We start from the raw sequence: 13,753 nt of genomic DNA, 5'->3' as shown, positions 1-13,753 counted from the left end.
ATTAAAATTAGTATAAATATTATTACAAAATTGATCAAATCCGATTTGGATACTATATGGTAGAGAAAAAAAAATCAAGAGTATATTATAATGTTTTCATGAACGAGACGGATCCGTATAGGAAATACATAAAACGTACTTGAAGCCTTGGAGTTGTCTGGTATTAAATTGTATGGAAAAAAAGATTGCTCCAAGAGAAAGATATAATGAATACTAAGTTTTGGTCAAAATAAAAGAGAGCTCCAAAAAAAAATGTACTTGTTTTTATTATTTTATTTTCTGAAAGGTTTTGAAGAACGGAGTTGTCTGATTTTTGCACTGACCCCCTTAAATTCCATTCTACAATGTATATAGATATGTAATATGTACACTGGATTATTTCAAGTTTACGGTTAATATTTATTGAACTGAAACAAAATAACTCAAATCTATCTGGCGAATAATTTTACATTTAAATACCGATGTTTTTAAAATGTTGTTGTACTTCAAACGACCAACGATTATATTATTACAACGAACTGGCCGTATTTTACTATTGTATTTTCGATATTTAGCTGTTGCAAGAACGACTTATGAAGAACCTTATTGTATTAAACTATCAATGTCGTGGACTCGGATTAAACATTAGGTAAATTAAAAAAAAAATATATTTATTTCGAAATGTAATGATTGCCTAATTAATGTTGTACCAAATGAGTGTTCGTTGGACACGTTTTATAAAGTACGGACAACTACTCTGTTAATACAAAAATAAACTGAGAAATATTCGTTAACTGCTGAGAACAACACTCGTGGCCACTCGTATGCATTTTTAACACCCCGTTAAATTGTAATGTTTATGGTGTGATAAAATATTCTCGACCGGTATTAGGATAAACCAAATAATATATATACAATAATCTACCTTATCAAAACATAACCCTAATGACAAAATTCAGATCAATGCACTTCGATAAAATAAAAAGTCACTATCAATCGGGCATCGGAGTTAATGACTCGTAATGACTCGCATGCACGGCTAAGTATATAGTTACAACTATTATAACGACAACTGTACACATTTAAGATATTATATAAACATAAACTCGCGCGGGTTAAGTGTTAATCATATTATAAACAAAGATAACCTACAGGCCAAAGACGTCATTTATAGACAAGTTACCGATTACAATTTTTTACGTTTAATTAATTATAGAACCAGGAATACATTATTGTAGGAATAGTTAACTATAAGAAAACGAGCACGCTCCGTGAGCGTGGTTATGGGTAGTTCTGTTTAACGCGATGATCCAATCTTTCGGTTGAAAATCAAGAATATTATACGTACTATTTAATATAGTTAGTTAGTACTTTAAAGATTACGACGTATAGATTTGGCACTTATTAGTAACTAATGCGATAACAAGTCTCAGTTATCAGCTATCGATTTTCTTATTATTAGTTTCTCTATAGACACGAGAAAAACTTTAACAAACAATATCCAAAAGACATCGGTGACATTCAATGATTTCATAATCATCCCGAAATTAACGGAACGGAAATTTTGTTACAATTTATTGTTCAAAAATAATTATTGTACCCAATGTACGACTGGAAAATCAACGCAAATCGTTTGTTCGACTGAGTATTGTAAAATCTTTAAATTAAAAAATAGACGAATGTAAATTATTTTTAAAATCTATCGAAATAATATCACCAATTGAGTCAATACTTTTAATGCTTTATCATCGACAATGTTGCAAAAGAATAATATTTATCGTGTGTCTAGTGTCTACGTTTTATTATTATACTTCATGACTATATGCTATACAAATATTATTAACAATTATTGTATTAGCTTTGTTTAAAAAATATAGGTATAAGTACTAATAACGTATAAGTATAAGTATAGTGGAGTGAACATTTTTGACGATGAGATAGACGAATTTCAGTTACGTCATCTACATATTTTATTACCTCAGGACCGGGGGAGGGAAATGTATTCTACTGAACATTTTTATCATACTTCAATGAAAGTAATTTTTTATTAATAGGTATAATATAATATTACTGATGATATTTAAGTCTTAATCGTTATTAACAAATCAATTAAAATAATTGGAATTTTTATAGCTTCTAATGTTTTAACTGTTTAATCTAGTCTATTCAAACAAAGCTACCTTAAAGACTATATCACATCAACATATATTTTATTTTGGAACAAATACAGGTTAGTCCTCATTCATTCTCAGTTTTGAATTAATTTTCAAAACGTGTGATTTAAGGCGCCTACTGAATTTGAAAGTGTTTGAAAAAATTTCACATGTCGTGTATGTATTTACCTTTGGAAGCAATTAATACATAATAGCCGCTTTAATCCTCAACTTTCAAGCAGACTTAGTAGAGATTTGAATTGTTCGCCTTTTATACAAGCGATTTCTAGACATCATTATTTTAAAAATATCCAAACAAAATACGAGTACAATTTTGGACAATTATCTAGTTTATAATTGTTATTGCCTCATATTGACGATTAATTCTTAAATTCAGTAAGGTGCAAGTGGCGTCAGGGAGGTGGAGGTAAACTCTGGGCAACACGGGAACATGCAGGGAGTGTATTTAACTGTTTAAATATATTCTGAAAATCTATAAGATTAAATGTCTACAGTAATAATTTGTTACTTTTTTTTTTGTGGTAATATTAACCGAAACCTTATAACTAATATTGATTACAAAAAATGAAAAAAAAGTTATTTTGATATTATAATACGTACCATCATGCGGTCAATACATCAACATTATGTTTTATTTTTTTTTTATTCGTGTTAAGGTTTGAGCAACTACTAAGGTCGTTGGCCCGTGGTACTGTGTGGGGAGGGTAATGTAGATTTGTTTACACGTGCAGTGTGCAAAATTAGTAATTACTAAACCGAAATTCGCAGTTTTTTCCGCGGAAATTCATTCACAATATTGTTGGGTGTCATAATATTATTACGACTGTTGACCGGTCAACACGTGTATTTCTGTGCTCTGCAATAATGATAACGACTGTACGTATATCGTCTACGACATTCATTGGCGCTGCTAATACTATAAAATATTTTAAAACATTAAATCATGTATGCCATTAGCGATGCACATAAAGTTCGGGGAACAAATTATCAAACAGCCGCGTGTAAGCATAGATAATATAAGAATGGATAGGACATGCCTATACCAGTTCCATATGGGGCTCGTGTGATTTTTTGGGGAAGAGAGAACGTAAAGAGAGAAAGACGATATGGGGCTTTTTAAGGTTACGTGCAAAACTATTTTATTAAATAATAATGAAAACATGATAGTCAGTTATATTTAGATATTTGTCAGTTTGTATTTTGGTTGTTGTGCCACTTGTGCCTGGATAATTACTCTAAACTTTGTTAAATATTTAAAATATTTAAAATATTTATTATTATTTATCAATTATCATATCAATATTTGCCCCATATAACCTTAAAAATAGTATCACTAAAATTGCATGTGATAAGTTCTTATGTCCTATCCATTCTTATATTATCTATGCGTGTAAGACGAAAATGACGCCAGCATGTGGAAAATCTACATCATAATATATACTTGTAAGTTGTAAGTTCATATTATTACGATTACCTATAGCTATAATAGTATCTATATAACAATAATAATAATAATAATAATAATATAATAATATCTATTATTAACTATTTCAATGGGTAATAACAATAATTAATATCATAAATTATTGCTATTAATATGGGTAGTATAATATATTGTATAATATGTACCCATCTACGTAGTAAGCAGCGGTGCTTTGTAAGTAAATATTTTGACTATTATTATTAATTAGGTATATAATTATTGAATTTTTGGATTGAACACAAAGTTAATAATTACCAAACCAAATTCGCAGTTTGTTTCGCAGATATTCATTCACAATATTATTATTGTTGGGTGTTGTATTAATAATATGACTGTTAACCGGTCAGTTAGGTGTATTCTATATGCTGTTCAATAATAATAACGACTATACGTATATATATAATAATTGTATTATTAATTTATTATGTTATTACTTATTGATATTTATAAAATATTATTGGTTTTGAAATTGAATTCGTTATACTATATCGAGTTATTTAAGATTTAAATTTAATTTTAAATTTTAAAAGTTATACTGATTTTACGTATTAATATTTTAAATTTAAATTAACTGTCATTTAATGGCGCTGCTAATACTATAAAATATTATAAAACTTTAAATCATGTGCCATCAGCAATGCATATACATTTCGGAGAACAAATCAAACAGCCGCGTGTAAGACGAAAATGACGCCAACACTCAGAAAATCTACATCATATATACCTACGTCTTGTAAGTTGTAAGTTTATATTATTACGATCACCTATAGCTGTATAGGATAATATATCTATTATTAACTTCACACGACTTGCGGTCCAATTCCAATGGGTAATAACAATTAATATCATAAATTATTGCTATAATTATTATAGGTAGTACATATATTGTATGTTATATACCTATCTACGTAGTAGGTAAACAGCGGTGCTTTGTAAGTAAATATTTTGACGGCTCTGATGTATCACGCTTGCTGACGTGCGTCGTATCACATGTCCCGGTCGTTATCAACCATTCAGGGCCTCGATCATTATGCACGTGACGATAAGATTCTCGTTTGTTATATTATCGGCCGTTCCTATCAAAATATTATATACATACATCGATGTACAGGGTGTAACAGGAAGACCCGACGAATGACGAAAGAAATGATTTGGAAAAACTTTAATTCGTAAGTCGTGTAGTTTATTTTTTTTTGTTGATCTTTTGAAACCTCGTTGTTTTAGCCAGGTAAAATTGATCCAATCGTAAATAAAAACTTCACTTTACATTTAAAATGTATACGTCTTTTTGAAAATATTTTACGAGGATTTTTAAATAGAAACGTACTAGTTAAAATCTAAATATTTCTAAAAAAGTTATTACTTTTCAAACCAATGAGTCTTGCATAATCGTAAGAAATGAGCCGCTCGACTCGGATGAGTGTTTTTCCAATCGAAAGTTGTCTAAAAACCCGCATATTATATACTATACAAGTCGGATGTTTCGAAAATTTAACGGAAATTTCAATCGTAATAACGTGTAAACTTTTGTTTTCAATGTTAAGAATGAAAATAAAAAAATGTCACGATATGCGCGAGTCGATAACGAAAAAAAAGAAAAATGTTTAAACGTCCACTCGGACATATATATATATTTCATTCGTCAGGTCTTCCCGTTACACCCTGTCACTCATATGCACACACACACACATATATATATATATATTTATGTAGAATGTTTATATAAATATTGTAACGGATGCACGCACGCGGGTCCTGCATCGTCGGCATGCTGTTTATCGCGGTTTACGCACATCCGACCACGAATCTCGCCTGAACCAAAGTGCGCGGCGCCTCCGTCAAAAGTCCCGGAACGTTCGTCCAGCGCAGACATGAGACCCGACAGCAGACTCAAACTGAAATCAGAATGCTTCGCCATCAACAGGTTGCAGCTGCTGGAATACGAATATCACACTGCACTCGACGACCTCAAAAAAGTGCGTACACCGATTAACAATAATAATAACGTGTACACAATAATAATATTATAACAACTATTGTCCTTACAATATAATATATTTAATGTATTATATAATATTAATTTATACAATATCACAACGTTGGTACTTTCATATTTTCGCCTAGCTCACTATTATCTGCAGGTGCACACCACACGGATATTACGTTATTTTTTATACCCGTCAGGAACAATAGAAATAACAATAATCATAATCGCAAACAATATCCATAATTATTATTATATTTTATATGCGTAAACGTATAATATAATATAAATTATAATAAACACGAAACCGCGTTCGGCTTCAACAGTACGCCATTATACCTTTGCGTGTTCCTCCCTGCAGGTTTTATTTATATATTTCACCTACGATTGGTTTTACGTTAATAACAAAAAACAATTCTTATTAAGTATATCATCATACCGAAAAAAATATCTTGTGTTTGGCAAACTATAATAGTGATATCTCATAAAATGTCCGTGACCGTTCTTTGGTATAACTTACTATGACGTGCTGTACATTATTATATTTTCGGGTGGTCATGAATTACGGTTTGGTTGCAGTGTTCAAAGTGATGTGATTGGTAAATTATAAGTGAACATAAAATTAATTTTTTATAAATATAATTTATATTTATATCCAGTGATTTGTCGTTGTGGGTGGGTACTCTAATCAAACTGTCAATTTATAATTTCAAATGTTAATTAAATGTTTGATCATAACCCGTTTTGCGTAGATTTTATAATTAAAATAAAAAAAATCATATGTATATTACAAATTTACAACATCATTAATACAACAGAATATTATACTCAAATAACGAAACAATAACAAATTTATTTATTTTCTATAAAAAAAAAACCACTTGAAATCTAACTATTGTACTTATGTACTCGTATACCTACTTGGATCATAGAAAAATTATTTTAGAGGTAGTGTACATAATATATTTATAATTCAATTTCAATGTTTTTTTTTTTTTTTGTTATTAACGTCTGCTATTTTCTAGTTGGCGATCAATTTTAAATTTATAATTGCATAACTTTGATAGAAGTTCCCGTATTGTTGGTTATAAAAGGTTGTGAATTAAATGCCAAGGTTAAAAAAAATCATTAATAGTTATATTAGCGGTGAATTCAAAATAAATTGTAATACATTATATCATAAAAACTACACATAAATGGTGTCTAGAACATAGCATTTTAATTGCATTCGCCATTCAAATATGAATTTAATGTCAAGTTAAGTCAACCATAAACTTATTTTTACAATAAATCTACTGCAAATTCTAATAAATCTATATCATTGCAAATATATTATTTAAAAATTAAAATAATGATTCCATGCAAAATATTGTATTCAAAATCACATATTTATTTAAACAATTTATATTTTATACTAATATTGCTAATAGGTATGCTAATATTTCGTTTTTGGTTTAAAATAGAAATATCAACTATTTCTAATAGTTCTAAATAATGTTACAATATTTTAAATGACTCTAATATGAATAATCCGTTGTTGCTGTATAATATCTCGTGATGTAATATTGTGTGAAAAATAAAAAATACAATCAAAAACTGGTACCTTTGTAATAATCTAACAATACGTCTTGAGGTATCTAGGTACAGATGTGCTTTTGTATGATTTTAAATAATAAGAATTATTATGTTTTAGAACTTTAAAACGAATCTCCCGCAAGTGTTTTATCCACAGATATTGACGTTATTTTTAAGAGGACGTCGTACCCACATATTGTGTTTTCTCCGTATTACCACATAATTTTTAAAAATGTACGTCCTGCAGCGGTTTCAATTTTGTGTTGTTAGCTCAACCATTAGAGCGAATTCACCTATTATTATCTAACTTAAATGTAAGTACATTATCTGTGTTCTCTCGTTGGTCTTTTGGTACGACGTCCTCTCAAGTTTAATAATAGGTAAACTCACCATTATATTAGAAATTAACGATGTAAGAGGAGAACAGCCGAACGTATAAGGTCGCCACTACGTTACATACTTGTGAGGCGGAGACAACACATGTGGATGAGACATAGAATATTATGTACTTACTATAATAGGATATGGCCAAATTAACACGAGTTATTTTTTAGAGTATCTATGTTATATAAATTCCTTAAAATTACTTATTAAGGTCACGTAGTATCAAAGTATTTTTGACCATTACAACATTTTCAACATTCATTATAATTACAATACAATACTAATTTATTTTTCAAAACAGAAAATGTCGACGCATTAAATGTGTACTTGCACAATCTGACACGATTCGCAATACCCCGTGGCTACCTACACCCGTAGTATATTATGATCTGAGCTATAACCATGTCTTCTATTAGCTCTATCCACGAAGTAGAGAAGATGAAATATATAAGACCGTGGTATGTACGATTAGTGATTAAAGATAAATTGATAAAGTTAACAAAAATAACAATAATAATGAAATATACATATATATATATATATAGGTATTTTGTGAAATGTAAGATAATATAATAATAATTAGATTGTCCTGGAAAAAGTTTAAAGCATTGTTGGACGTAGGACGGTTGGAAACTTACTACTGGTTATAATAATTAACCTAATAATGTACTTAAGGTGCATTTATAAAATACGAATAAAAAGGAACAATACCTCGGATAGAACATGTGTTTGCTATGAATGCCTATATATAATATTATATATAACACTATATTATAATCGTTATCAATGACGCGAAGTGCGGAGGTAAAACCTGACGGACAAAAGAGTTAAAAAAAAAATGTATGATATAATACGTATTGTCTTGTAAACGCGTGTCTCGGTGAAACATAAACTATTAATTATATAGACTATGAAGTGATTATGCCCATAACGCAGCTGTGTATAATAAAATGATATAATATTTATTAAATGTTTGTTTATCGTCAATAACCCCGATCATTACTACCGATGCCGATTAGCCGAATGTCTGGCAGCAGAAATAATTACAATATGGACGGCGGAACTCTGGGCGAACGCATTCGAGGACGGTGTTAAAATCCTCGTCTACGCGCCACGGAGTCACGACTGCCCAACAATAATTATTAAAACACAATAATAATAATAATAATAATTATTAACACAATAATAATTATTACGATAAACATAATATTATATTCTCTAGACAGTTTTGCCAGACACTGTCGCTTACGTTTGAATTTTGCTCGTTACCATGTTTTTTTTATTGATCAATTTGAAATCGTTTGATACAATAAACTATAATGTATAATATATAGCACGCTGTGATATTATTGTATTATTTAAATCAGTGGCGTAGACAAGGGGGAGGTGACGTGGGAGGGTCAGATCCCGTCTCCCCCATTGGATTTTTATTATCTCAGTAAAAAGTTTTGAGAAAGTGGAGGATTTTCTAATTTTCCCCTCCCATTTAGCTATGTCGTTGTTTTTTGTTTTTTTTTGATCCTCCCCTTTTCAGAAATCAAGTCTACGCCTCTGATTTAAATAATAATATTTCACATGTTTCGTTATTTGCACCTAACACGCGTATACGTTACCCCATCCCCCTCCACAACATGACATTTTATTAGAAAACATAGTTTTTACTTGTTTATATTATAACTTTGAATTTGTAATTTGTATCAGTTTGTATACATGCACCTCATTGTCACTAGCACACATAAATATATATTATATAATATATAATTTGTAATTCTTCATTTAAACCGACACTTTATAAATGTATTTTCTGTATTGATTTGGGTTCATTTGTACTATCTTATTTTTTTGTCAATTAAGATTGAACACCATGACGCTCTTTGTGATAACTAGTCCGACCGTGATAAAGAATCAGAGCTGGAAACAAAAGATAGTTTTGCTTGCAATTACTATTTTAAATTGTAAATTTTGTTTTGTACCAATAAAAAAAAAAAAATCAAACTACCAAGCATTATTGTTAAATATACAATATAGGTAGGTACGTGATTGAACAAAACATATTTATTTGTTAAAGAAAAGTGTTTTATGTTTTTTCAATGCCTGTTAATATTTTTCTAAAATGTTAAAAACATAAAAATAATTAATTTATTCAATGTTAAAATTTGTATTGACTTACGATTAAAAAATATATACAAACAGAATAACTGTGTTGTTCTTTCATTACTCCCGTAAACAATAACACTTATTTATTATATTTTAAGAAATGTGTACAGTACAAATACAAACTGTACTTAAGTTTTTATAATTTTAGATGAACTTTATACCTATGTTCAGCTCTACCCAATAAGACAATAACAATTCATTATAAATACGGAAGCAATAATATTATAACGAATTTTGGTCGTCCTGTTAATTTTACTGAAAATAAAAACAAACAAATATAATTTATTCACCATATTATTATTATAATTTATAATTAATGTAGTTATAAATAAGAAGTAATGTTTATTTTTAAATCGAAGGTTAATAATAAACTGTATTTCTCCAAGCAATAAAAAATAACAATATGATATAACAGTGTGTTAAGAAATTTATATATGAAGCTAAAATTATTAATTGTTGTATAGTAGAGATCATATACATGATAACTCACACGTAACAACTGAAAATAACAATAACCGATAATAATGATAATAATATAGTGATAATAATACTTTAGCAACAACACTTATAGGTACCTACATTCGATTAACCTTTGGACGTAATAAATTTGTTAACATATGTGATCGCAAAAACAATCAAAAAGTTGTGATCATTGTGTACTAATATAACTAATGTCTAATAAGTAATTCCAAACCAGTCCAATATGTGTGTTTCCAATTTAATAATAATAATAATAATAATACAGAAAAAACTGTTATGTAATAATACTATGTAATACTTCAACATTAATTTTTCATATATGTAATAAACTTTAGCTCGCTTTTATTATTATACAATTAATTCAATTTGAAATTTTTTCTAATTTTAATATTTCGTTTTACCATTGCTTCCAAATAAGGATTGATTTCACGTCAAAAATGCAGTAACTACCACTGCTTTTTTTTATATAGTATGATCGTTTTACAGAAGTATTATAAGATTTAAATAAAGTACAATTTGTCATAGTATTGTTTTTAACGCTTATTGATCATTATTTTGGTTTGCTCGATCCGTTTTACACAAAATCAACAATATTCTTAATATTTAATAAAATTATGTCAAAATGAATTAGGTTTATGTAACATATTATGTAATATGCAATTATATCCTCTCTTTTCAGCACAAGCTCCGGTTTTGAACGGAGAACCAATGTATATTTATTGTACCTATAATCTTATGATATGTTACTACAATTTTAATTTGGTGTCGATAAATCTATCCATCATCTATATCCTAGTAAACATTGTACATATTATTACAAACAAAAAAAAATTATGGAATTTACTTACGGAGTTATTTCTTTGACGCAGGATCAAATATCCTTCAGTATTCTCTCCGACGTCTGCCTGCCGGTGTCGCTACTGATCCTCGTGGTGGTGTGGGGTTACCAGTTGAACGCCATGACCATAGATACCGATAGCGGAGACAACCACACGATGTTACTCGTCTATGGCATCGGACTCATTGTGGTCTCGGGCACGGCATGCGTATACATCGCCATACGAATGGCGGTCATGCGACCAGAAGTCGAGGTGACCACTTTTCTCCAGGGAGAGGTATAGTAGTATGTCATAATATATTTTAAAACTAAAGATTTATCACCATATAGGATTGTTGTATAGGGCATGTGTAATGCGCGTAAATGTTAAAAAAATAAAATATGTGGATCTCAAGAAAAAAATCATTTCGAGTGGAAAATGTAATATTATTTTCCGTGGTGATAGACGGGATAACAAAATTTTAAATGGTCACCGTGAACAATTTCAAAATATAGTTGTATATATGGACTCGCCTGGTTTTTGCAGGGAGCCGTTCAATAATTGTTTTGTCTTATTGATCAACTTAAATTTATAGTTTGGTAGTTATTATTATTTATTCATCGCATTATTGGAAACGTCTTAAACCGACGCACAGTTTTATATTCCGTAACGCAATGATGTCGGTTAAAACGTTGCAGACAATTACTCAAAAATACAACTGCAATGTCGGCAGCAGCCACAAAAACTGTCTTTCGATTAATAAACTTTGGATTTCCCGTAAGACCATTTTTATGAACGAGATTTTTAATGTGCTTTGATTTAATACAAATGAATAACCAATGATGATCACTCTTAAACTATTATATATTTTACATTGACGTTTTGATAAAATATTGAACTTACCATACAACCGTTCATAAATATGTAGTTATTATATTATCTCCATATTATGTTATATAGTTATAGTTTCAGTATACATTTTGTTAATAAATAGTACCAATTAATTGGATCAAATATACCTAATTGCGTTAATATTTATATCGAATATGTATTATATTTTAATTTTCAGATGAGACCTTTACATTCAGAACAGAAACGATCTCAGTGTTTTTACTATCAGACTATTCCCGAAATACACAGGACTGGTAAAAAACCAACCAACATTTTTATTGTGTAAAATAGTTATATTATATCAGATTAATAATTATTTATTTGATGTGTTCATACTTAGTCGTCTTGTATTTATAATAATATTATTTTAATAGAAACGATTACATGTTATTTACTAAATGTTATTGTAAGTAAGCTTAATATTATGTTGTCCGTCTAATATTTTTGTATCTGTACGTTGTTTTATTTTATTTTATTCCGAAAGTTCGTAGTACTCGTAAACTGATCAGTATTAATGCTGAACCTATGTGTATATATTATGTGACTTTCAGTTAGCTTATAGTTTTTATTTAATATAATATAAATAATATTGTACATATTCATGTAAATAAAAATATATTGTGTTTAACTTGAACGAACGTAATTTTTATTCTACTTACACCAACAACACCTGAGACCGAACGAACATTGACGTTTAACTAGCTGGTTTGTTGTATAAGGTTTTCATTTAAAACGTATTGTAACGCGTTTTCAAGTACGGCGGTTTGTATAGGCAATTTTAATACACTCATGTGTAGAAACCACATTTTGCAATATTCGACGAAGTTGCACGGCGCTTTCACTTGTTCCTCCTAATAATTACAATATTATTCCCAAATGCCAAATATAAAATATTATAATAATGTGCACTTATTCAATGGTTTTTGTTCACTTCTGTTGTTATGGTGTAATTATATTATAATAGATTTAACTTATGTGTAGTAATAGACTATAAGCACTCCAGTCAAACCATCTGAATTCGGAAGAACACTGAGTAATTTCAATAGAAAATGTTTAATAAATATAGAAATGTGTTTTATGGTTATTGGTGTTATTGGCAGGTGTAAGTACTAAAATTCATTATTTTAATTATTATATACGACAGATGAACATAATATTATTTTTAAATTGTAAACGAGGTATTGTAACTCGGTATAACTATTAGTTGGAAGTCAATTTTCAATGAAAACAAACTAGCATTGTTCCATATTTTCACGCTGAATGCAATAAAACCAGGTAATTTTAGGAAAACAATTATTAAACTGTTTTTTTTTATAAGCGCTTTTTTTTTTGTTATAAAACGTTTATAATATTATATCTATAAAGGACAATATTCAATCGTTCAATACGTTCTATAATATATTATAATAAATAACACGTATTGATTAATAAAGGTTTACCTTTCCTACAGAGTTGGGGTCACAAAATATATATTATAGAAATAAAGAAGAGTAAAAAAACTAAAAACTTGGCTGTAGCTAAACCCGACTGAAAAAGTTCACCAAAATCAATATTTCGGTGACTAAAAATACTTCAGTGAAGAAAATATAAAACTTACCGAAACATATGCGACGATACCTAATTCCGAAGCAATAGAAACGGAGAACTGACCCGATAGTCTTAACAGAGAGGATGATTGGAAAATACAAGCAAGTCTCACAGGAATTGATTCGACCTAATTAAACGAATATAACATAGATGAAAAGAGCACGACTATAGTATAGTGGTTAATAAAGTGACACATCAAAAACGCTCGTGAACGACGTGACAGACAGAACACTCGAAAATT

The 13,753-nt window shown here is 29.2% G+C and overlaps 1 protein-coding gene across 2 annotated transcripts; it reads left to right on the top strand.

Moving 5' to 3' along the window:
• Positions 1-5,383: 5,383 nt before the first annotated feature.
• On the top strand, positions 5,384-12,559 carry LOC132941935 (uncharacterized). Of its 2 annotated transcripts, XM_061010191.1 has the most exons (4): positions 5,384-5,612; positions 10,896-11,020; positions 11,086-11,331; positions 12,104-12,559. In XM_061010191.1, exons 1-4 carry the CDS (start codon positions 5,543-5,545, stop codon positions 12,209-12,211), a joined length of 549 nt encoding a protein of 182 aa, XP_060866174.1. In that variant the 5' UTR covers positions 5,384-5,542; the 3' UTR covers positions 12,212-12,559. The 2 variants fall into 2 exon arrangements, with proteins under 2 accessions (XP_060866174.1, XP_060866173.1); XM_061010190.1 differs by lacking the exon at positions 10,896-11,020 and having other exon boundaries at positions 5,404-5,612.
• The last annotated feature ends 1,194 nt before the right edge of the window (positions 12,560-13,753 follow it).

Source organism: Metopolophium dirhodum, chromosome 3 (assembly GCF_019925205.1).
Source record: "Metopolophium dirhodum isolate CAU chromosome 3, ASM1992520v1, whole genome shotgun sequence".
Taxonomy (NCBI): Eukaryota; Metazoa; Arthropoda; class Insecta; order Hemiptera; family Aphididae; genus Metopolophium; species Metopolophium dirhodum.
This window is presented reverse-complemented; position numbering and strand designations above follow the sequence as displayed.